The sequence below is a fragment of the Cryptosporidium muris genome, genomic scaffold, assembly GCF_000006515.1.
Source record: "Cryptosporidium muris RN66 scf_1106632373469 genomic scaffold, whole genome shotgun sequence".
Classification (NCBI taxonomy): Eukaryota; Apicomplexa; class Conoidasida; order Eucoccidiorida; family Cryptosporidiidae; genus Cryptosporidium; species Cryptosporidium muris.
The window spans coordinates 2,973-28,563 of record NW_002196581.1 but is presented as its reverse complement, the minus strand read 5'-3'; the positions used below and the strand labels follow the sequence as shown (position 1 = coordinate 28,563).

The 25,591-nt window shown below is 29.8% G+C and overlaps 6 protein-coding genes across 6 annotated transcripts, besides 6 other annotated features; 2 read left to right on the top strand and 4 right to left on the bottom strand.

Moving 5' to 3' along the window:
* Nucleotides 1-68: 68 nt before the first annotated feature.
* On the bottom strand, nt 69-2,063 carry CMU_010560 (DnaK family protein; the record flags this gene model as incomplete). Its single annotated transcript, XM_002142421.1, has 1 exon — nt 69-2,063. The coding sequence occupies one exon, from the start codon at nt 2,061-2,063 to the stop codon at nt 69-71; it is 1,995 nt and encodes a 664-aa protein (XP_002142457.1).
* Nucleotides 2,064-3,411: 1,348 nt separating this feature from the next.
* Nucleotides 3,412-3,457: a sequence feature (AT_rich).
* Nucleotides 3,458-3,471: 14 nt separating this feature from the next.
* CMU_010550 (uncharacterized protein) lies at nt 3,472-7,956 on the bottom strand (the record flags this gene model as incomplete). Its single annotated transcript, XM_002142420.1, has 1 exon — nt 3,472-7,956. One exon carries the CDS (start codon nt 7,954-7,956, stop codon nt 3,472-3,474), a length of 4,485 nt encoding a protein of 1,494 aa, XP_002142456.1.
* Nucleotides 7,957-8,169: 213 nt separating this feature from the next.
* On the bottom strand, nt 8,170-8,586 carry CMU_010540 (uncharacterized protein; the record flags this gene model as incomplete). Its single annotated transcript, XM_002142419.1, has 2 exons — nt 8,170-8,488; nt 8,561-8,586. The coding sequence occupies 2 exons, from the start codon at nt 8,584-8,586 to the stop codon at nt 8,170-8,172; spliced, it is 345 nt and encodes a 114-aa protein (XP_002142455.1).
* A 570-nt stretch (nt 8,587-9,156) lies between these two features.
* Nucleotides 9,157-9,178: a sequence feature (AT_rich).
* Nucleotides 9,179-11,179: 2,001 nt separating this feature from the next.
* Nucleotides 11,180-11,203: a sequence feature (AT_rich).
* A 535-nt stretch (nt 11,204-11,738) lies between these two features.
* Nucleotides 11,739-15,461, top strand: CMU_010530 (uncharacterized protein; the record flags this gene model as incomplete). Its single annotated transcript, XM_002142418.1, has 1 exon — nt 11,739-15,461. One exon carries the CDS (start codon nt 11,739-11,741, stop codon nt 15,459-15,461), a length of 3,723 nt encoding a protein of 1,240 aa, XP_002142454.1.
* Nucleotides 14,856-14,891: a sequence feature (AT_rich).
* Nucleotides 15,462-15,571: 110 nt separating the features above from the next.
* CMU_010520 (DEAD/DEAH box helicase family protein) lies at nt 15,572-17,419 on the bottom strand (the record flags this gene model as incomplete). The annotated part of the gene is made up of 1 exon (XM_002142417.1): nt 15,572-17,419. The coding sequence occupies one exon, from the start codon at nt 17,417-17,419 to the stop codon at nt 15,572-15,574; it is 1,848 nt and encodes a 615-aa protein (XP_002142453.1).
* A 3,436-nt stretch (nt 17,420-20,855) lies between these two features.
* CMU_010510 (uncharacterized protein) lies at nt 20,856-25,388 on the top strand (the record flags this gene model as incomplete). Its single annotated transcript, XM_002142416.1, has 1 exon — nt 20,856-25,388. One exon carries the CDS (start codon nt 20,856-20,858, stop codon nt 25,386-25,388), a length of 4,533 nt encoding a protein of 1,510 aa, XP_002142452.1.
* Nucleotides 24,013-24,034: a sequence feature (AT_rich).
* Nucleotides 25,271-25,301: a microsatellite.
* Nucleotides 25,389-25,591: the final 203 nt, after the last annotated feature.

The window sequence follows — 25,591 nt, the reverse complement described above, 5'->3', positions numbered from 1 at the left end:
TTAAGGACTGAAGATAATTGTCTCAGCTCTTGTCCTACCTATCTTCCATGTAAGATCCAGAGATATTATTAAATTGAGCCTTCGGATGAACCTGAAGGGGAATCTGTTGTATTATTTGAATATGCTGATCCATAAGCTTTCTGTGAGATTTTCCATGATACCTCTTGTAGTTGTCTTGTTTCACTCCTAATTTCTTCAGGCTCTAGTGAAGAAAAAGTACTCTTCACTTTTTCAATTTTACACTGTAACTCTTCCTTATCACTTGGTGATAGCTTATCTGAGAGATCTGTAATTTGTTTTTCAACAGAATATATTAAGGTTTCTGCATCATTCCGTGCATCTATAATTTCCTTTTTTGTTTTGTCACTTGAGCGGTACTCCTCTGCTTCTCTTATCATTTTTTCTATATCTTGAGGGCTAAGACCTCCAGATGACTGAATAGTTATTTCATGTTTCTTACCAGTTGATTTATCTACTGCGCTTACATTCATAATACCATTAGCATCTATATCAAATGTCACCTCTATTTGAGGGACACCTCTTGGAGCTGGGGGGATACCTATTAAATCGAATTGACCCAACAGTTTGTTATCCATTGCTATCTCTCTCTCTCCTTGAAATACATTTATACCTACTTGAGTTTGATTGTCAGCAGCAGTAGAAAACACCTGACTTTTCTTTGTTGGAATAGTAGTATTTCGGTTAATCAATCGGGTAAATACCCCACCAAGAGTTTCAATTCCCAGTGATAGAGGTGTCACATCCAGTAAAAGTAAATCCTTTATTTCACCTTTCAAAACTGCAGCTTGGATAGCTGCCCCCATTGCAACTGCTTCATCGGGATTAATACCTTTGGAGGGTTCACGTCCAAATATTGAACGCACTATTTCCGTTACCTTTGGCATTCTAGTCATTCCACCAACCAATATTACATCACTAATATCTTTCTTTGAGACTCCAGAGTCTCTAATACATTGTTCACTTGGAACAACTGTTTTAGATAAAAGGTCATGTACTAGATCTTCGAGTTTCGCTCTTGTTATCTTTACATGTAAATGTTTTGGGCCTGCTGAATCAGCAGAAATAAAAGGCAAATTAACTTCTGTCTGGCTTTTCGAACTTAATTCAATTTTGGCAGTCTCAGCTGCTTCTCTAAGACGTTGTAATGCAAGTCGATCCTTACTTAAGTCAATTCCTTGATTCTTCTTAAATTCTTGCACTAAAAATGTCAGCACTCTTTGATCAAAGTCCTCCCCACCTAAAGAAGTATTTCCATTAGTTGCTTTCACCTCAAAGACTCCTCCTAATATCTCCAAAATAGAAATATCAAAGGTCCCACCGCCTAAATCATAAACTGCAACTGTCTTGCCATCAACCTTGTCCATTCCAAAAGCCAAAGCTGCAGCAGTTGGCTCATTTATAATCCTTAAGACATCTAATCCTGCTATTTTACCAGCATCCTTCGTTGCTTGTCGTTGAGAATCATTAAAGTAAGCAGGTACAGTTATTACTGCTTGTTTTACTGTACGTCCTAAGTATGCTTCTGCTGTTTGTTTCATTTTCTCCAACACAAAGGCACCAATTTGGCTTGGACTATATTGTTTACCATGTGACTCTACCCATGCATCTCCATTTGGTGCCTTGACAATTTTATAAGGTAGTATGTTCTGCTCTTTTTTAGTTGCATCTTCGTCAAAACGACGTCCGATTAAGCGCTTTGTAGCAAATACAGTATTTTCTGCATTTGTAACTGCTTGTCTCTTTGCAACAATGCCAATAAGACGTTGTCCATCCTCAGTAAAAGCTACAACTGATGGTGTTGTCCTCATCCCTTCGGAATTTTCCAAGACTTTGGGAGAACTTCCTTCCATTATTGCTACACATGAGTTTGTTGTTCCTAAATCGATTCCAATGACATCTCTACCTATTTTATCTGAATAACAACTTGCTGAAGTGCCAATATGACGATGTAAAATACCAGAACTTGTTTTGATAAGAAAGGTAGAGATACTTTTAAGGGCATTTCCAAAATTACTATTATTCTTGTACCTAGTACAAAACATCCTGTAATTACACAATAATAAATCTACTATCTAAATTTAAGTTTGCGTAGTCAATATAATATACAGTTTAGTACTGTAAGTTATCTTCGTTTCCAAGCTTTTGTCGAGTTATCTGCACTCAGTATAAACTTAAAAATCCGCGTCAAATAATAAACTTAAGCGCTCTACTGTGACTCTAACAGTTGAAATATGGCAAATTTCAATGAGAAACTGAAACGAGGGCTTGCTATAAATACACTATATAGTTAAACATGCACCTTAAATCTCATTAAATTTAAATTTGTTATTTGTACTTTATTAAAAATTGCAACATAGTCATAATACATTCCAAATCTACAGCATTAATAACTAATCAAGACTCTAAGTGCTTTCTAAAACGCTTGACATTATGCCGACTAAGAAAAGTGGGATTTGCTACCTACCCTGAAAATTCACAGTATTAAGACATTGAAGAATGACATTAGTTAGGATGATAAAGGCTACATCATTGTTTATAAAAAATAGATTTTTATATCTTGCTAGTACTACTTAATTGCAATAGGTAATGCTAAATATACTGAGAGAATCCCAAGAGGATTTTTTTTGAACCTATAGAGGGGCACTACTTTTGATACAAGTCACTGAACAGATAGCTTGGAATTTCAGTAATTTAGACTTTATAGAAGTTTAATAAGTTAAACACTTTAATCGAGGGTCTGGACTCGAACTATTTTATTACACTAAATAAAGCAACTGATACTACATTAAATCTTATTAATAATAAAGGTTAGTGTATCAATATAAAAGTCTTAGATGACTATCAACAATTTTATAAAGCTCTTGAATGTATTCACTAAAAGCTTTTAATTTGATCATATATCTTAGTTATATTACAATTAATATTTACTGCAATCTATTAAGAGCTTTAAAGCCGGTAACATTTCTATCAGTCATACATAAATGACTTCTGCTTCTTAAAACATTATATATCCATGGAGTGATTTACTTAATATTGTTGCTATGCTATTTAAACTAGTGAAATCTACAAATTACAAGTATTTAATAGGATATATTTATGGTCCAATTATATCTCCTGTACTAGTGAACATTCTAAAACTCAGGGATAATGGCTGATATAACACGCCATTAAAATCAATAGTACTAAATAAATCTTAAGTATATTCTTAAATCTAGAACATAAAAATATCTTGATTTCTTGATGATCTAAACAAGAATGGTAGTATATTTCTAAAAAAAGAAAAAATAAATTTTTACTTAAGATGTAGTTAGATTTGATGATTCTCTATATGTAAAGTGAAGGATATATATAATACAGTTTATTTTCTACCTGAAAAGTAGTTACTGTAACATAATAATGAATTATTAACTAATTTTAAGTTATTTATTATAAATTTCTGTTGAACTCTTATTAAAATGGTCTAAGTGCTCCTTTTATTTCGATATTTTCTTTCCATAGATGCTTCGAATGTATTTCCACTAACTCATCATTAATTTTGATAAAGGAGCTATTTAAAATACAATCACCTTCACTTTTACTTACTAAATGTGGTAAATCTCGCTTTAAAATCTGAATAACATAATTTGAGGTGACTGGTTTTACCTTAGTTGAGATTAGAGTAATATGAGGAACCCCATACATTCTAAATGGTAAGTATTTCCTTATGAATATATTTGTAGGTATCTTTACTTCCATTAAGTATCTACTTTCGGAATTCAAGTTATTAGAATCATTCGGTATACTTAGGAATTCTTGTTGACTTTCAAGTACAATAAAAGATAAGCCCCATATTGGAACATACACAAGAGATATGCACCGAAATAAATAAACTTCATTAAAAAAGGACATAGATATTAGAGCTGCAAGGTGGTTTAATTTTGAATTACTTAAACTAAACAACTCAGGACTAGTCTTGTTATTTCCTCCGTTGATGTTTCCAAGATTGTTACTTTTAAAAAAGAATGTTGTAATGTGTTTTCTAATTAATTCGTATTGTTTCATATCTATTGGTAATTTAAAATCTTGACAGAAGTGCACCCATATTTCTCTTATTTTATTTAGTATTGATTTATCTACTAATGAAATTGCGGCATAGTCAAAATCTTCTTCTAAAACAAACACTTTTGCACTTTTTATATGACTTATTTCACGGTTCATACTATAGGTACCAGTGTAATAATTTTCTTTAGCTGTATTTACTTTTTTTGGCATACTAACTATCTTAAATAACTGATTACTAAAAGCTTCTAATTTTAATTTTATTGATGGAAAATATGAAATTCTGGAGGAAATCTTACTAATAATTGATAGGAAGTCTTGAAACTGTAGTTGCAACTCGCTATTACTTCTGAGCAATTTTATGTTGGGAATAATTCGTCTTAATATACATATTGCTTTTTTAGTGAGATTAGATTTGAGTATCATATCTGAATCACCATTTGAAAAGGTATCAATAGATATGTAGCCATCAAAATTCAAGACTTCAAAAAGTTCTTTGGACAATTGAAACATATTTCCCGTATTTAAATTCGTATTGTCTTTGACAAATACTTTTTTGGAGTACAAGTTCAAGAAGCATAAAAGTATATCGATATTTTTCTGTGTAAGACCCATTAAAGTAGGATGGTATTGTCTGTTTGCAATCCGTATAATGCATTGAATTACAACTTCTGGACTCCAAATATATGGCCACTCATTCTTCGAAGACTTCGCAGTACATTCAATAAAATCACTTTCATCGTCCTTATTTATAAAATTCAAAGAATCAAGAGAAGTTTGATTAAGTTCACATCCTAAATATTTCGTCGCATTATCTATATTATCAGGGTATGGAGTCAGCATAGCAATAAATCTAAACAGTATATCATTCTGATAAGATTCATTGTTATAATGAATCATCTGTAACTTCAAAATATCTGGTATATTATTGGCGTCAATTATAATTAGTGCTTTTATCTTATAATCATGAGAGTACATTTCACTAAGTTTAAAACACCATATATCCTCAATTTTTCCAAACTTAATATCCAGACATTTGCATAATATACTATGTACAATTGAATGCATCATTCTTTTCCCTTTCCTTGAATATTTACGAAATTCGCCATCATTCAGACCATAAATGTCAGTTGAAAGATTACAGCACTTCCCAGCAATATTCCCAACTTTTGAGTAATATTTTGAACTAGATTCAGATTTAGAGAAGGGCTTTACACCATTAAAAGCACCTTTAGTACAGCCATCACTTGATACATAGAGAACTAAGTCAAAATATGAATATACAGATATTAGAGATTCATTATCCCTTGGAAGTACAGCTAATGAATAAATAGCATCATCTATACAGTCTTCAATACTACTAAATAAAAGTTCTGCATTTACTGTGAGTGTCTCCATATGTATTGGATTATTGCTTGTTGAAATCTGCTTCATAAATTCAGTTAGCAGAGAGGTTTTGCCACTTCCTGGTAGGCCGCAGGGTAATATCACCGTACACTCAATAGTATGAGAATTTTCACTATGGCCTAACTTTTGAAAAGATCTCAGTCTATTAGAAGCAGTTGAATACCCAGATAAACAGTGAATAAATCCATTATTGAAGTTTTTAATTGGGTAAAGTTCTGCAGTTGAACATATTCTGTCAGATGCTAAGAAACTCAACTTTATTAGTAATTGGAAGTCCCTCTTATTTAAAGCATAATCTGGTGGTAGAAAGTCAGATATAGTCTGACAGTTCCATGGCATATAGTTTGTAAGTTCCGATATACTCGAAATTGTCTTAATATCTGAAGTAATAGGAATATTTATTTTATTCGCATATAAAGTATTTATTTGTATATGTTTGCTCACTGCTCGATCTGAACCAATTATTTTGCAAATTTCACTGATATATCTAGATAAAATGTTAGCTGTTTGCAAAAATGGTAAATCTTTAGATATAAGGAGTTGTGTAATAGAAGGGGTTTCTGAATGATTAAGTATTGTCAAATTTTTATAAAAACATCTATTCAAAAATTGAATATTGCCATTTAGTAAGTTATTTACATTTGAGTAATCATCGCCTAAACATGCTATATTCAGTATTTGAACTTTTGGATTTTTAGATGACTTTTTATTTAGATGGTGCATATTTACAATGATATTATTAGATATATTTCTATCTTGAGATTCAATTCCAAGTTTAGTACCTGTCAGATAACATTGACTACTCAAAACAAGTGTTTCCTCAGATACTAATAGCATTTCTGCCAATTTACTTCTTATATATTTCCAGGGTATATAAAATGGAGGTATATATACTTCTATTGCATAACTATTTTTATCTGGAATAAGTTTTGGATCGAGATTTCTTAGTGGAAATAATTTTTGTGCTACACTTTCCTCAACACTTTTGATAAATGTGCAAAAGTAGTTGAATAAGTTCATATCCAATTGCAAGTAATCAATATCTATATATCTGTACCCAATAAATACAATAGAAGTTATACGTACTATACAAGTTTGAAATAAGAGTATATAATTATAAATATTTGTTTCAGAGAAAAGTAGTACTTGTTTTATTCTGTGGGTTACTTTACAGTTACAACGTAGAATTTTGCGATATATATTTAAAAGTGTGTTAATAAATTTGGAAGTTAACACTGGTAGACGAAGCAAAAAGAAGTTATATAATTGATTCCATTCGTTGTTTTGAACCTCCATATTAATTTTATTATATTCTCTTGAGTATTTACAAAGTGATATAATTTCATTCCTTATAATACGCCTTAGACTTTCTCTTAAGCAACGACGGTAGATGTAATATAAGGTTTTTATTTTGAAAATTTGAAGAGTTTCATTATGTTGACATAATTCCAAATCTATACCTTCCAAAACCTGACAAGAATATTCCTTATTATACCTTGTAATATATATTACTGTACCTTCACAGTTGTCATTGAAACTCAGTACTTTTTCTTGTAAGTTACATAAAGACTTTTTAAGTTCATCCACAGATTTAAAGCCAGTAATTCGTTCTTTTCTTTTTTTGACTCTTACAATTGTAGAGTGAGAACCACTGTCTACTATTTCTAGAAATGGTACAATATTTTCTTGTAATTTCTGGGGAAATATAACAAATAAATCTTCGGGGTTGAAACATATATTGTTATTATTATTTGGAACCATGCCAAAAAAATATAGTTTTAATTCACTGTTTGTATTATAGTTTACGATATGTTGCCGATCTATATTTCCAACAAGTTCAGCTAATAATGTATTTCCAGACAATATATTCCTAATTCTATTAATATTAGTCATGTTATGTTCAATATTATATTCAGGACGCAAACTATCAATTAGATTAAACCAAGCTCTAGCTATTAATTTAACTGCAGTGTATCTATTTTCCAAGTATATGCTGTGATTAATATCGTTTGACTCTGAGCATAGTATCGTTACATTCTTCGAAGCAATTATCCAGTGATTTGTTAAGCTGAAAAATGATATCTGAGAGTTCTCACCATCAATCTTCTCTGTTAATATGATCTCAACATCTTTCAAGTCCTCTTCACTTTTACTTTGTAGATGGAAATCTTTTCCTAGACACAAATTCTCAAACTTAGGTAGTCCACGTCGTAATAAATAGACTACTACATTATCACCACATTCATACCAGTACTTCTGTTCCTTAGACCCATGAAACTTAATACCCAAAGAACAACCTCTTCTAACTATTTCTCTTAGGTCTGAGCTAGTTCTCAGAATTTTATCTTCTTCGTCTCTCCTACCTTTGATACCAATATCCCAAACTTCATCAAGTGCATCAAATGTTATTATCGAAACATCTCTGCAGACTACATGAAAGAAGCTATTATTTTGCCTAATATAGTTGTATATTTGTGTAGCTAGGCTCATCTTTATCTCAATTAAATAACCGTTTAACTCCAGTAATACTATATTACAAATAGGAGAGACCCGCCTGGATACTAAAAGAAGCTTACAATAAGGTGTATTTGCTTAGTGTATATTCCAAAATCTAATAAGGCCAGCCAGCCTAGTTTATATATCAACAGCTTATTTAGTATAACATATATTACATTAGCTAATAGTTACTAATTTTTTAACTTCTCAGACTTGGTTAGTTGTAGGTTCCCAATATTCCCTCAATTGTGGATGTAGAGACAACTTTATACTTTCATTAACTAGCTCCATATTTAGCGAATTACCCAAATCAAACATAAAATCTGTCTGTGTAAGAGTCAAATCTGGCATTACTTGAGCGATAACCTCAACAAACATACTGGGGGGAGGACTCATTATCTTACACTTTACGGTCCCTCTATCAGGTGCTTCAAATGTAGCTGTATCACCATCTACAGAAAGTACTCTCCCAACAAACCTAACTTGTTTGTTGATAAATTTCGGTAGCTCAGCCTTATTTATGCGTCTATAGGTTTTTAAAAATTACAAGATGATAAAAGTTAACGAAGAAAGTTCATTGACCAAAAAAGTCCCCTACCTGGCACATTCAATAGAGTTCTGCATTTTCAATTCAAGTTAGTATGAAAATTTGAAGTGTTTGACAGTGTAATGATTTTTTAGGGTAGTCTAAAATATTATTTGCCTCTTACTAGATTAAGGAGGGAAGGCTCATAGTGGGGAAAGAGGGGCAACTATAGTCCTTAATAGATTTGAAAAAGAAAGATACTCTAAGCCCCTCCGGAACACTTGGTATTATAAAGTTTAAGCATATATATGTTGATTAAGAGTTTACTATAAACTAATCTGAAATCTACCAAAGTTACAACAATTTATATCCAATTTACTTGTTACTTTATACTTAGAACCATTGCAAATTTCCTACTTTGCAGGAATATTAAGGCGAATATAAAAAAAGCTTCCTAGCTATAGTAGTAGGCTTAAGTTTGACTAAGACTGAATATACATTATAGCTGGGTAACTCTTAATTTTTTAGTGCAAATATACACTATTCTTAGGCTACCAAAATAACAAGCTAAGCTTCTTATAGCTAGAAATTATTCTGATTTTATTAAAAACTATTGGATTTTATAGATAAATATCTTCACTTTATATTTGTCCCATTTGTTTACCAGGATATTATATAATATTATATTATGTCCCTTTTTTGAATATTACCTCAATCTTCAATGTGCTGAAATTGATCTTTTGTCAGTGATTAATCTAAAGTTACAATCAACATAAAATCAAACATTGTGAATTTTTTAGTTACTCCTTACTATCTAATCCATTAAGGTGGATTTAAATTATAAGTTGACTAAAAATTTGATTTTCATTACAGCTATTAGAATGTCCAATAGTTAAACAATCGAGTCTAACATAGCTAAAATTCCATAGTTCCAAATACTTCATACTCACCAAGAAACTGAAGAGTATTAAAGTGTACTTTAACTTAAACAAGAGATAGGTGCTATCTAAACATTATATAGTAGTAACAAATGATAATTTTAAACGGTGATCTAACAGCCAAAACAAGCTCACCATTATGAAATAAGTCTTCACAGTGACTACCAGGAATCACATATGAGCTAACTTTAGTTTATATTTATGTAATCAAACGAGAATATATGAAAGTTACTAAATTGTTAATCTAAATAATTAATATGAACTAAATTGCAAATCATTCTTCCAATAAACTTTAGGATCAAATACTACAAAAAGTGCATTTGTACTTTAATTATGTAAAAAGAATAATGAATTATTGCTTATATATAGTATATTCACTCCATTAAACTTGTTGAAAGTCTTACTAACTAAGAAGTAATAGGATATTTTCAAATAACCTTTTAAATATAAATTGGAAGTGATCTATTCTTCACAACTAAGTTCCTACTAGCTAATTTTAAATTAGAACTTTGTATTTGGTGCTGTATAATTTTAGAATTATATCAAATTCAAAAATACTTGATGCACTTCTCTCTACAAAAAGTTGATTCCTAGTTTCAAATGACATCTCAAATTTAGTAGATGGAGGTATTCTTTTTTAATACTTAGTATTAACCTTTAGGAATATTCACAATCTTTGTATACAATCTCCTTATCTAAAGTAACACCATTAAAGTTTTCAGTAAACTCATTTATATAATTATTGCTATCGGGACTTCTCGTATTATAGGCTTACTCTGCAATGGTGTGTTCTATGACAGTTCAATAGCTTATTAAGTACACATCAAATATTAGAAGTTCTAAGATTATATCAATTGACTAGCAGTTAGATTTTGTTGATTTTAACAAAATCAATTCTCAAAAGACTAACATTATAACTACAAAATTCCTTATTGTCTATTGCTAAACTAAAATATTGTAAAATGAAGATTATATAATAGCTAATGCAATACTTCCTCATTAAATTGAAGATAATTCACAAGTAATTTTTTGATGTCTGTTCACTTGTATATGAATAAATTAATCTAATTATACTTCTGGAGGCCTCAATAAAACATATTAGTGCTGTTGCAGCACTTATTGACACGAAAGATATATTTGAGAACTTATTGTCCACAAGGTAAGATGTATTGATATCTTCAGATTATAATTATTTCTTAGGAAATGTTTCAATAGTTATTATCATACAGTTCTTTTATCCAAAAATTCCTTATTTATAACCAAATCTCTTATCCAAAATAATACTTAATTCTCACATTAATTTATTGCATATACATATCTATTTTTATAGGATCTAAACATTTTGAATATTAAATGAGTATAGTAGCTCATTTAACTTGGAATCGTTTTAACGGGATCATAACTTGCACCAAATTTCTAGGTTCATTAGTGATTATTTGACCAAAATGTATCTAATGAGTTTAAAATAGTAAGAAGTTTGACTATATTAAAAATAGCTACATAATAGCAATAGAATAAAATTTCGAGTGATCAAGCTTCTATTACAGGTAAATGACTGCTTCTAGACATTTATCACAAATAAATAACTCTCTAAAAATGTAATCCCAACTTGCTTATGATATCAAATATAAGCAGATATAAAAGACATGTACAAATAGATTCTTAGAATTTAGACTAGTTGTGCTCTATATATTTAAATAATAGAACTTATTTATAGTATAATAGTAGGTAATAAATATAAACAAGCTTTCACAATAAATATTAAATATTTTAAAATGATCTGAAGTCAAGTTCAAATTGAAATATTAATATTTCACTAATTATTGATCCCTTTCATACTACATGTTTCCTTATATGGTGGTTGATTATCAAGTTTTGTTATCTTAATTACTATGTAGTACCATCTTAACTACAATAAGAAAAATTGACTGGAAATAGCCAATCTACATTGCAACTTATATTTTAAAACTCGGATATGCCTCTATTTCATTTTAGTTTATAGTCAATCTTATATACTTAAGCATTATAATAGAATATTAGAAGTTGTAGATAGTTCTTCCTACATTTCAGTTTGAAATTAACATTCAATAAGCACTCATATATAGAAGTCAAACAAATATCTTGATTCGTAACTTTCATACTACAGGTAAAGAGAAGGTACTAAAGAAATTAGTATTTCAACTGTGCTTTAGAAAGATTTTAAAAGATTCCGGGTTATATATATATAAACTTAGTATTAGCGGTAACTACCACTAAGTCCGATTACTTGGAGATCTCCTAACTTAGTATCAAAAGGTTAAGTTTCCTGCTAAATGCAAGAAAGACCCAATAAATGTTCAGACTCTTTTAACTCATGTTCTTCTAAGAATTCTATAGAGGGGGGTAATGTTAACTTTCCTAAATTGGGTTTCCCAGTGGCTTTCAATAGAAGGGAGGGAGGAAATAATAGAAGAAAGTGTATATCTTTTAAAGAGTCTAAAGCTAAGGACATTGAGTTGGATGTTGGGGAGTCTCTGATAGGTAATTTGTCTGAATTGAAGATTAGTCATATAGATTTACTCAAACTACGCTGGACAAATCAGATAGAACAAGAAGAAATAGACAAAGATGAAAATAAGGGAATACATAGAATTCGATTTGGATTTGATGGAAGTTTATGCAACCAATCATGTACTAATATTGAAGATAACATGAAATACTATAATGGCCTCTATCACCATTCTGCTGAACCTGATAAAGCTGGTTACTCTTTGCCGGAGATATTACACCTCTGTAAAAGTAGCAACTCTGCACAAAGATGCATTGCATTACGTACATTAGTAAATATTTTAAAGAAATCTAGATGTATACTTAATAAGAATGAACCAAATATATCTCTTTCGAACTACTTGGTAGGATTTTCATTTGGGTTTGAAAGATGGTTTCATTATATAACAACAGACTTATCTGTTCATATAACTCTGTTGAATCTTCTATTTTTGGATTCGGAATTATCTAAAACTTGTGCTTATTCAATAATTGCATTGTGTTACTTACTATCAAATACATATGACTTTGAACAAACAGATATATGTAAAAATAATATTCATGAATTCAACAAGCAAAGACACGCTTTGCATTGGCTGCAATATTACCCTTCGGCAATCGAATTTATTTATGATATGGATAAAAATTTAGGTAAAATGGCCTTCTATTTGCCCAATGAAGCGTTGAGTTTAGGCCTTGATTACTTCTTAAATAAAGATGGTGAAGTTTTTTGGTATAATAACCTACTCAGAGAGGATCATATTCAAAAATATATACTACCAAATGGAAGTGAAATTACTTTAAGAAGAGATTTATTTCAGGAGATTTACTCCTACTATCCACACAACTATGAATCAAATTTACATCAAAATGCAGTCTTAATGCGTTTGAATTGCATGATTAAGAACAATAAGTGTGTTATTGATGCACGGATTGCATCTTTACGCATTTTAACTACATTTATTCGTAGACTATGTATAATTGATAATACTTGTGATCTAGCATCACTAATAGAAACAGTAATTACCAAACTTTCAGAGGAATTTTCGGATTATATACCCATGACTCTACCAATAGTTAAAGATAACTTGAAATTTCAGTGTGTAGACGAAGGTTTCTTACGATTATGGCTGGAATATCTCCTATTTCTACGTATTTATATAGAGTCTATTCTAGCCATACATAAGGATAACAAAGCAATTACTGACCATCTTGAACTATTGTCGAGACAGCTGGGCACTCATATAATTCCGTTAGTTAGGGTTTATATACTATATGGCTTTTATATATTAAGTATTAGTAGTAATGATGATATTACGAGAATGGAAAATTCAACATTGGTACTACTTGGAACTGTAGAAAGTCTTAGAATTTTAACATGTCTATCCTTTCACAACTATTATGCTGAAGATTTTGACATATACTTGCAAACTTTCGTAGATTTCCTTGCTTGTTACTCTTTGCCATATAATAATAAAATCTACCTTGGTATCCCAGCATATATGCTTTTCCAATTCTTTTCTTTGGCTACTTGCATCAACAATAATAGTTGTATAGATATCAGTAACAATATCAACAATATTTCAATGAATTATATTGGTGGCATAATCTCTAATGTCTTTGACTCACTACACAAAAACTTTAGTTCCAGTGATAAATCATGCTTGTCATACATTATTATTTCTTTATGCAGATTTCTGGGGTCATCCTATACAAATATCTCGAATTCTAATAATTCAGCTCTGAACTTAATTAAGGAAATATTCTTAGAGGGAATTGCTAAACAAGGGATTTTATTAAGCTATTTAGAAAAGCTAATTTTACAAAGCAGAAGATTAGGATCTCTATTAATTAGAGAAAAAGAACAAAAAACAGCTATAGACTTTATACCTAACAGTATCGATATTTTAATACTCACAATTGAGTCGGGGAGCTTATCAACTACTTTAGCTGGGCCACCTAGTATAAAAGGGCTTTTGAGTTCATCTTCACATTGTTTGACCTTGGATATTATTACTGCCTCTACCTGTGTTAGAGAAATAATGGTATTAAGCCCTATTCTAGAGGACAAAATATTCTTAAAACAAGACAAATTAATTAACTTCATGATTGAACTGAGGAACTACCAGAAATCTCAAATTGGGCCATTTTACTCCTTAAATAGCGAAATAGATATAGGCATAACTGAGATTAGCAGCGAAATACTAAATGGCACTTATAATTATAAAAACTACATGGAAATAGTTCATTCTGGGTCAACAGAATACCCATGGCTGAAAATATCTAAAAATTCTCCATTCGGTGCATTAATTTCATCAACTCTATTGTGTTTATTTGAAACTTTGTCGGTGAATAGCAATGATATAACAGGAATTGGATGTTCTCTACTACTAGAGGAGAATATTTACACAATAGCTTGTTCCATGCTCTCGTGTAGGCAAGTTAGCCAATTTATGAACACGATATATATATTAACAAGTTTACTTGAATCATCATCCTATAAACAGAATTTGAGCAATAGGGAATTCCTATTTAAGTTACTTTTCAGCTGTTTCTTCAAGTATTTTGGAGAGCATCAAAACTTGTGTTTCGAACCTTTGTTGCTGGTACTCTCTGCACCTTTATTTGTACCAAATATATCTAAAGAGTATATTGTGGAGATTTTCCAAATAACTTCAGTAATTTTAAAGGCATTTTTAATTGGAAAAGTTAATTTTGATTTTATGTTGAGACCACTTTTTGAGTATCTTACCTGGTCAATTGTATATCAAGATGACCTTTTAGGAATAAATAAGTACTCCCAAATCTTGGGAGATTACTACATAAATATCACTAACTATATTGAGTTTAACATATTAATTGGTGGTACAAGCTTATATAGATGGGATGTACCAAATAACGACATAATAACTAAATTAATTAAATTGATTTTTAATTTTGATAATTGTAAACCTATAAAATTTGAGATTCGGAGTGTAAACAGCATATTCAACCCAAATTCCGTTGTTGATCAAGTATATATAGATAGAATTTTCAACAGTTTGTGTGAAACAGTGTACAGAAGTCACATCGACTTCTCAATATTCTGTTATATTCTTCTGTTCTTTATATCACCATTTAATGTTGGTCCTAAAGTACAGCTCAGCTTACTGAATAATGAATATATTTTACGGCTACTATTTAGTAATACTGAGGAGAGACTCCTTGGTAGCATCTGCAATTATATTCCCTATATACAAGTACTGAAATGTGAAAAAGATAAGCAAGTACAAAGAGACTTAATTAAGAAAATAGATGAATTAATAACGACTTATTCTGAAATATATGAACCAATGACTGAATCTTTAATTTTTAAATTACTTGTGATACAGTCACTCGTATATTCTATAATCCTTGAGCCTACAGGAGATAAGCGTATGATTATGATCTATAAAAGCCAATATTTGTATGAACAATCTCCTGACGAGAATGTTAGAATATTCCTTCGACAAATACAATTAGAATTGTGATGCCTGATAACTTATTAAAAAAAGATGTAAATGTGGATAACTCTGCACACTTCATAACTATCAAATAGTTTAAATCAGTAGAGTTTCATTATGTACATTGAATTTGAATGTCAACGTCTATTTCTTTTCTTTTTTGAGGTATCAATGTATGAACAACGTTGAAGGGGTTTTTTATGTTTTAGCTTCCAAATTTTTCGCCCCGATATAGCTGGCAAAGTATCAGGTGTAGATGTTTCATATGTTGGTTCCTTTTTAAGTTGTGACTTCCTTGAAATATCTTTACTTTGAGTATTATATTTATGTAAGTTATCATATCTTGATAGTTTATATCTCGGTTCCTTTTTTCTAAGTGCTTCTGGAAATTGAGTGTATATGGCTTGTTCAGTGGCTGTCGTGGCATTGCAATTTGGCTGAATACTTTGTACTATAGGATAAACTATCTCCTCTAGATATCTTGGTGTTAGCTTCAGATATTCTCTACCTGTTCCAGAAATAGCTAATGTACTGAGTAAGTGTTTATGATAAGATCTCAAAACACTTCTCTCTTCAGGGTGTTTACTAAAGTATCCACCCTTTATTAGCCTTGAACTAGACAGAATTAAACCTTGTATCTCCTTAAGTTTATATCTCCGGATATTTGTCTTAGTTATTGACTTTAAACAATCTTCTATCCTATAGTTAAAACAAGATACATCATGCGGACCAAAATCCAGTGGTTCAATCCCTTTATCGTCATTATATTTGTTCCTAGCTATAAGTAACTGCAATAACTCAACATCATTCGGAATATCCTTGTTAATAAAAGTTATTGCAGTACCCGAAGAGTTCCCACGTGCAGTCCTTCCAATACGATGAATATATGAACGAACACTTGTTGGACAGTCAAAGTTTAATACTGACGATACACCTTGATAGTCTATTCCTCGATATGCTACTGCCTCTTTAGACTTGGCACTTGATAATATATCTTTAGTGCTTATTTCATCAAGTTCATTTGTAATATCTGCAGTGATCAATATATCTATTGTTCCTTGATTAAAATACTGGATTATGAGTTGGCGTGTTGAAAATGGTAGTATTGGACTCATTATACCTGCAGATATATCAAATTTATCTAAAAATAACCGGATTGAGTAAGCCATATCAATGCTAGATGCAAATATTAAACACTTTATAGGTATAACTTGCATTTTAAATAGTACATAAAGCATCAACCACTTCTCAGTTATGTTGCTACAGTTCACATAATATTCCTTTAAAATCCCTTCTATGGAGCTTTTATCTAATACACTTTTTTCATTTGCCTGTGATATTTCATTGACACATATTGGTTTGTGCAGTAGTTTTGAGTTCAGTAGCTTCAAGTTCTTTGATAAGGTAGCTGAACAAAATATACATTGATACTTTTTACCAGCAGAGTTAGGTAATAACTCTAATATAATTTCCATATACTTTTCATAGCCGAATGCAAATAATAAATCTGCTTCATCTACTACCAGACAGGAAACATTGCATAACCACTTCACTTTTTTATCTTGGTCAGAGGAGTTGACAATATCATAAGGTGTTGATATAACTATATTACACTTACTGATATAACTCCAAGAAGAATTCTCGCTAATTAAATGAGATATTCTTATCTTGTTACCACAATATCTTATTACTGAAAGAAGAACATCATACACTTGGTTTACTAGTTCTCTAGAGGGAACCAAAATAAGTACCTTCATTCTAGAACCAGAATTTTGATTACTCAGTAAATTATGGCATATAGGAATTATAAATGCCAGTGTTTTACCAGAGCCAGTCTTAGAGTTAATCAAAACGTCTTTGCCTTCAATTACTAGACCAATTGCATCACTCTGTACTTTTGTTGGATAAACGAATCCTTGGGAATTTAAAGCTTGGACTATCCTTCTATCCAATATATTTCCACTAAAATCCGAAAAAGTCATCATCTTTAGGTTTAATTTCCTTCGCTCTTCAACACCCTACACATCTTACTATATAGACTTTATTTGTCAATAAATTACTTAAGTTGATTTACCTCAGGCGCCAAATTAAAATAACGTCTATTATAGGCAGATTAGAGTCTTTGTTTCAGTAATATAATATCTACCATTAAACCTAGTTCAATATTAGATAAAAATATTACCATTCGAGGCGCCTACTATGCGATATTGGTTGCTAGTTACTAGATAATAACTTGGGCGCTTTAGTATTTTGGATTCCTTGTAGCAATAGCTCAAATTGTTGTATATTCAGTATGCTAATATATAGATTATTCAGTAATATAAGAAGTGACCGTGAATTATTATATAGTTTCTAGTAAATGATATATGTGAGGAGTATTGGAGACTGATATCTTCAATTTGTAGCAGAAAGATCCAACCAGAGTGGCTGTGAGTAAAGTAAGAAATTCACTGTTACTAAATATAATAAGGCAATTAAGCTAGCTACTTAACTATGTGATATAATTAAATATAGATAGTTGTTTGTTATTCCATTTGTGATAAGTTTATGGACCAGATATATTTAAAGAGACTCTGCTCAAATATCAAGTGTTGTATACCCAACTTCTTAGTATTACACTACTAGAAATACACTGTAAGAACTTGAGTATAAGTTCCAAAAATAAAGGTTACTTAGGTGAATTATTTTAGTCGCTTTTGTCATTGGGAAGATTACGAGACTTTGCGTTTGAACTTTCTTGTGAGGTAGAGAAACGTAATGAGGAATAGAGTAAGCTTTATGTATAATTGTGTGGTACAAACCTTGATGTGGTTCTACTCAAGGTCTTGGATTGCAGTTTATATAGCTCAAGTATATAACTTAAATGAAAAGTGGATCCAATTATTCATACTAGTGCACTTTAGCTTGTTTAGTTTCAACTTCTTGATTAGATCGTTTTGTCAAGGTGATATATCAGGTCCCCTATTTCCCTGACGAAGTCACAAGTCTTAACTTTCTCATATATAGGGATAGAGTTCCAAATTTTGGGGACCAATATTACATATTAATATCAAGAACTTCTTTTGATAAAGTGGAATTCAATTCCTACTTTTATAATGGTTATCATCAGACGTGAATAGCACCTATCTATACTATAAACAAACTTGTATCTAGATATTTACTACTTTGTATAGGAATTTTTGGGATGAGCTAAATAAACACTATGCTAAATGAATTTCTCTAGTCAGCAGGAAGTTATAAATTTCGAACACTTACCTTTATAAAGCTGAACTCAATAGAAGTTTCTTTCTATTTATACACTTCTAAAGATGTAATCTAGTTTATAATTAGTAGTCAAGTAACTGATACGTCACTCTCACAATTTGAATACTCCAAGTTTAGTACTAAAGTGTGAAATAAGTGCTTCTTAAGCGATTTGAAATCCAAGGAGAATGTACTTTGGCTGAAGTACATATCTCAAATAGTGTAACTTTATAAAGTATATTTAACTCTTTATTTCGAATATATGTTAATACAAGATATTATTCTACTATATATGAATAATATTGAGTATTTCTATAACTGTAATTATGTATATGCAATTTAAGGTAGTAGTCACTATTACATATGACCACTGTATGTTGATTTATTCTTTATATAAATGTTATATATGACGAATTTTTCAGAACTCCTAAGCTCATATATTGTCTATAGAACTTAATAACTACAAATATGTACTTATTAGCAAATAATTTAAGTTCAATAAGCATAAAACTTTCCTATAAAATTATGTAGTATATACGTAAAATCCCATTTGATAAAATATTCATAGAACCAGAGCCCTATTAATATGTATACTTTTATAAACTAAACTCTTCCATAAACATGTATTTATAGATTGTTTGAGTTTCCATGTTTGACTGCTCTACAATGAAGTTACTTTGCTAACCAGTATCAATAAGATGACACTTTTATAAAGTAAAAGTGTTCATTTTAGACGTTTGATAATAGCTTAAAAATTTCATCAAGTCAGTTCTACCCAGTTACAAACCTCACACTACCAGAGAAATCTATAGTACTACTTATATACTATTGACTTTCAATATATTGTTAAGTCCCACAGTATAATAACCAAGGAACATGAATTTCTTAAGTTAAATTACTAACTATTGCAAACATATTCCTTTTAAAATACTTCACTTTTTGATTAGGTAATCACAAGATGTACTTGCTAAATTAGATACCTGATAATCTCCCCTTTAATGTGAATAGAGATTATTTGCCGATCTATTACTCAGAAATATAAAATAACTTAACTAAATCCTGTTTTTAAAGAGAATTCAAAACTTTTTTTGAGTTATGTTTTTATATTGCACATTTCTGAAATAGTACTATGTCAAGTATTACAGAGCTACTTTAGTACAGTTTTTAGATTTACTAATTAACTTTATATATTGTTTAATAGTATGAAATATTTCTAATAGTACTACTGTAGGCTTAAAACAAACCTCTGAAATAACAAATATTTCTGGATATAATAACATGATATAGATTAGGATAAATTTGGAAATTACAACACATCTTCGTAGTGTACAGGACTTTTTATCCAAGTTATACTTCTCATATAAAATTACTAGCTTGTATTTAGCAATATAATATGTTGCATAATTCTTAAATTATGCGGTATTGTAGTTCTATTTTATTTTTAACTATGTTTATACAAGGTTGCGTAGAAATATTAAGATGAGTAAATCTGATTTCCTTTCTTTTCCTCTTCTTGGAACTATCTATCGATCCAAACAGATAAATATGAATTATATACTTACATGCAACCTATTAATTGGCATTATTAGTATCATATATTCTTTGTAAGTATCTACTTAAGAAGCTTATTATTTTGTCAAGGCAATATTTCATAGTATACCAGCAATAAATTAGTGCCCAAATTCTCTGTTATTTAGTGATATATGTACAGTAAAAACTGATAAAACTAATACTAAACCTTTATCTGTTGAAATCTACAAAAAAAAGGATTTAAATGATATTTCAGTAATAAACTAGACCTAAATTTATAGTTAATTCAAAACTTAAGTTCTCTAAAAATACTTGAAACCAAATTAACTTAAACTAGATTGTCTATATTATTAAAAATAAGACTAAATTATCAGGTAAAACTAAATTATATTTAGTAATTCAAAAAGGAAGATATAAATCATTATTTGAATTTTTCATGCTTTTAAGTTGCATGCGCACATGTCTAGTCTTCACTCAGAAAGTATCTAGAATTTTGATGATATACTACATTGCCTAAACTTTAGGCTATTATTAAAAGTAAAGTCAAATATTTTAAATTAAAGAAGTATATACAGACTTATTAGTCATTTCATTCGCAATAATTGTGAAATATTTGATAAGCTAATTGATATATTTGACTATTTTAAAATGATGTCTATTTCATATAAGTATCTCTTTTTACTAATAACTACTATCTCCTCAATAATAGAAATTATCTTTGCACAACCATTAGCTGCATCAATATTACAAGAAAATTGTAGTATTAAAGGATCATGTGAGTCAGGGGTATCTTGTACAGGGGCAGGTATTATTGGTCTATGTTCTAATAGCTTATTAAATAAATATGCAATTCAAATAAATGGTACAATTCCAACTGGACCTAATTTATTGTTAACATCACATTATCAGATACCATGGTATTATACACAGGTATTATACCTTATTTTAGATGGAAATGGGAATCCATATATTGTACTTCATATTGGACAAGAATCAATGGGTCTAGCATTAATGAATCATTATAATATGATACTAACCCAAAGTAATCAGTATATTACTGTGAATAGTAATTTATATCCAGGGAATATTGGAAATATGTATCGTGTTTCTCCTAATGATAATTATATTGTCTGGCTAGTATATGAAGATAAAAAATTATCACTATATTATGATTTATCTGGTACAATATATGAAATGGCATATATTAATCTTCCTGATGATCCTATAATAAGTGGAATTATCCCCTATTTTGGAGTCCAACAAAAGGCAGTAACCTTCACTCAGTTCTTTAATTTTTCTTTATCTAAATTTACACGATTACAACAAATGTCATATGATTTATGGCAACAGAAAGTAGATGCGAGTTCTGGGTTATGGAGATCTGATTGGTCATGCTTTTCAGGAATTTTTGGATCATGCATGCATACATCTATTGTTCAAGCTGGTAATAGTCCATTTTCTGAAGGTTACAAAATTTCTGTAGACCAAGGGTTATACGGTACTCCATTTGTTTTCAAGTTTAGTAATATTCAATCTGTTGTTGCTACATTTTCTATCAATTATCCAGGAGATATTTTTAATGACGTGCCAGTTACGTTAAAAAATTTAATTACTGGTCAAGAGTCTAATTATACTATACCTAAGTCTTTATCTATAAAGGCATCACAAGGTTATTACAATACTTATAATAATCTGAGTTTCCTTATAACTGGTGGATACTTGTTAGTTGGTTTTGAAGACTATTATTTTATAGGAGTTAATGTAGAAGGACTTGGTATTCATTGTGTTTCTGCTCCAGTTTGGTTCACATCGATAATAACAACAGTATATCCTGAACCTACTACTTTAGGAACAGCTTCTGGTCATACAAAATGTAAAGTTGATGAAACTAATTGTACTGGTAATGAAATGAGGCTAACTACACCACTACAACCAGGTAATCAAATAAAGATTGTAACTAGATTTGCACCTGAAAGTTCTAAATATATTCAGGAACTATTACCTACTATACCTGGAATACGTGGAGCAATTACAATGGGAGATGGAATTTATATGAGAGCAGCAGTATTATTTGCACAGTCTTCTGTATCTATTACTATATTTAATAGTGTAGGAGTTTTAATAGATAGTCATGCCATATATTTACCAGAAAATAAGGAATTAAATTACAATGGTATTATACAAGTATTTATTGGTGTTACAAATAATAATAAATTAGCAGTTTCAATGATGCATAATGGAAAAACTCTACAACTCTGTTCTATTCCATTATTAGGTATTTCATTAACATCATTCCGTGTAGTTAGTGGATATATTGAGGGTATTACATCGAATTTTATTTATTCAAGTGATGGTTATCCAGCAGAAGGATACCCAGAACTTGTCAGTCAATCATCTCCTAATTCTGAAAGTTGTTATATATCTGTAAATGGTAAATGTTCTTCATATCAAATTGTAGGTATAGATACTAATGGTTTAAGTAGTGGTATTTATAGTCTTATAGAGGCTACATATATTACATTACCATTAACTATTCAATTTTTAGAAACATCTTCAGGTAAAGAAGCTGTTAATATATATATAAGTACAAATGGTATAATTAAATTATCTAATATGTTGCAAAATGTATCAGTAAGTGGTATTTTGTCATCAACATGTATTTCTAATATCATGTTCAATGGCTTATATATGGTATTATCAGTAGATAATGATAATGTATATTTAATATTATGCTCAAGATTAGTAGCAACAATACCTAATAGTGGTTTAGATGTATCATTAACTGTAATATTTGATGAAAATATTAGTGGTATAACTAATGTAATCTCAGGATTCCCAGCATTTTCATTAGCTTCTGAGGAATCATTACAAATTATAAATACAAATGATAATTATCTTACCGAATTTAATTTAACTAGTTTAGAATTTTCATCTCCTTGTAGCATGAATGGTTTATGTAGTGGTAGTACATGTTCTGGTAGTGCAGCAACAGATATATGTAATAAAGAATTATCTGATGGATTTGCAGTCTCAATTTCTGGAATTGTTCAGCCTATTCTTTCTTATCCCGAGCAAACTATAGGTAATTCATTCCTATACTCTGATACTATTCAAATATTTAGTTTTATACAAGATAGTGGACTTGAAATATTTCAATTAGTTATTACATATAATCAAATTGCACTAATTGATGTTAATGCTGGTGTAGGTGTTGGTGGTTCATTACCACTTGGTATGATATTAAATTTAGGATCTAAATATTGCATATGGATTGGATTTTATAATTCTAAAATTATTCCAATGGTTGAATTCCCTTATGGTTCAAATAAGAAGTATGTTATACATTCATTAACAAGTACTTTTGCTGATTGGCCACAGAGTATATCTCAAACATCTAATAACATAAAACCAATTTCAAAGATTATCCCTATTCTATTTGTTCAGAATCCATATACATATTCTATTGTATATTCAGATTCACTTTGGTATCCTTGGACTGGTGTGTATATTGGACAAAATGAAGGTTCTGATAGTTGTACTTTAACAATGTTTGGATCATGTATTTCATCAACTATATATATGCCTGCAAATATAGATACAGTATCAGATATTTATCTTGATATATATCTTCATAATTGGTCTAATAATGATATTGCAGTATATTTAAGGAATTCAGCTGAAGAATCTATAATTACATTATCAATGTCATATACATCAATATTGTATGAGGGTAATAGAAGCTTTAATATGAGTAATTTTGCAGGAGATAAAATAAGTTTCACCCTATATAATCAAAATAGTCGAGTAATTAATATAAAATTAAATTACACAGCTGCTATAAGTATCTACATAAATGGACAAGTTCAAAGTACAATTTCTACTCGTGGTAGGAAATTTAATCATATTACAACATCTAATATGCCACCAATGAATGTTAGATTAGTAAGATCATCATTTAGTCATCAACCATATTGGCAAGCTCTTGAATATGCAAGTGAAATAGCTAGATCGGAAATAGCAGCAGGTGTTAGTGGTTGTAGTCAAAATTCCCCATTTTATAATTGGTATTCAATAGCAAATGAAATAATTCCAGGATCTGAAATACAATATTTATGTATGCCTAATCCAGATAAATATACCCTTACATTTAAGTCAATGATTCCAGATTATGTTAATCAACAACTTGGGCAAGCCTTTAGGAATTTCCCTGGATTTTTACAAGCAATAGTTCTTTTAAATTATGATAAAGTTGCTTATACAGTTATTATTGCTAGAAATTATATTTCATTTTATAGTTCTGACTATAATGGTACAGCTTCTGATTATAGAAATTGTGCTGCTAAATTAATAACAGATAAATTAGAATTTGGAGATGAATATCAAATATTTATTACTGTTAATGGTAATAATATTTATACATATCAAAAAGATTTAAATACAGGTGAAATTGGTTTAATATGTGGTATTCCATTTACATTATCATTTAATAGTGCTAAATATTTAGATCAAACTAATGGGAATTATCCTGTGAGTCTTGGTGAATTCTTTGATTATGTTCCAGATAGTAAAATTACTTCTAATAATGCTAATCAGTTATATCCATTGGGATTTGTAGAAGATAAATCAATTATATTGTCATCTGGTTCACCTTTTTCTCTTGGTAATAGTATGAGTTTAAGTGTTCAATGTAACCATGAAATTTCTTTTGGTGGAATGAGTGGTGAACCTCAAATTTATATTAGTATAAAAGATAATAAAGTTGAAATTTCTAATTTAATAGAACAAGTAACATCTATTGGTAAAATTCCAGACGAATGTAAATGTTTAATAAACTCAGATAAAATTATTCTTTCTATTGTAAGTCTTGAAGATGGATATACTTTAGTAGTTTGTGGTAATATAATTGCATCTGTTGATTCGAATGGTACATCTATTTATCAGATAGCTAGTGAAGAAGTTTTAACTGTCCATTTACGTCCTGATATTCGTCTTGCAGTTGCAACTAAATCTAATATAAAAAATATTCAAAATATATCAAGTGATTCCGATGAAACTTCCAGAACTAATGATAATGATGATAATGATGATAATGATATTGGTACTATAAAGTCAATACCAACAGAATTACCAAATGAATTTAAAATTATTACAACACTATATGTTAAACCAAGTTACAAATAAACTAATGTTGGTAATAGTAATAAAAAGTATGTATTAAGGATAATAAAATGTGAGTAGAAATCCCATTTTACATATTGTTCTATCAGTTTATTGATTTGTATTGCTTTTTTGTTAGTTAATTCTAGTTTAGTCAATTCCTTAATATTAATATTGAATTTCTGACTTACTTTTCTCTATATAATTATAACAGTAATAATACTCAG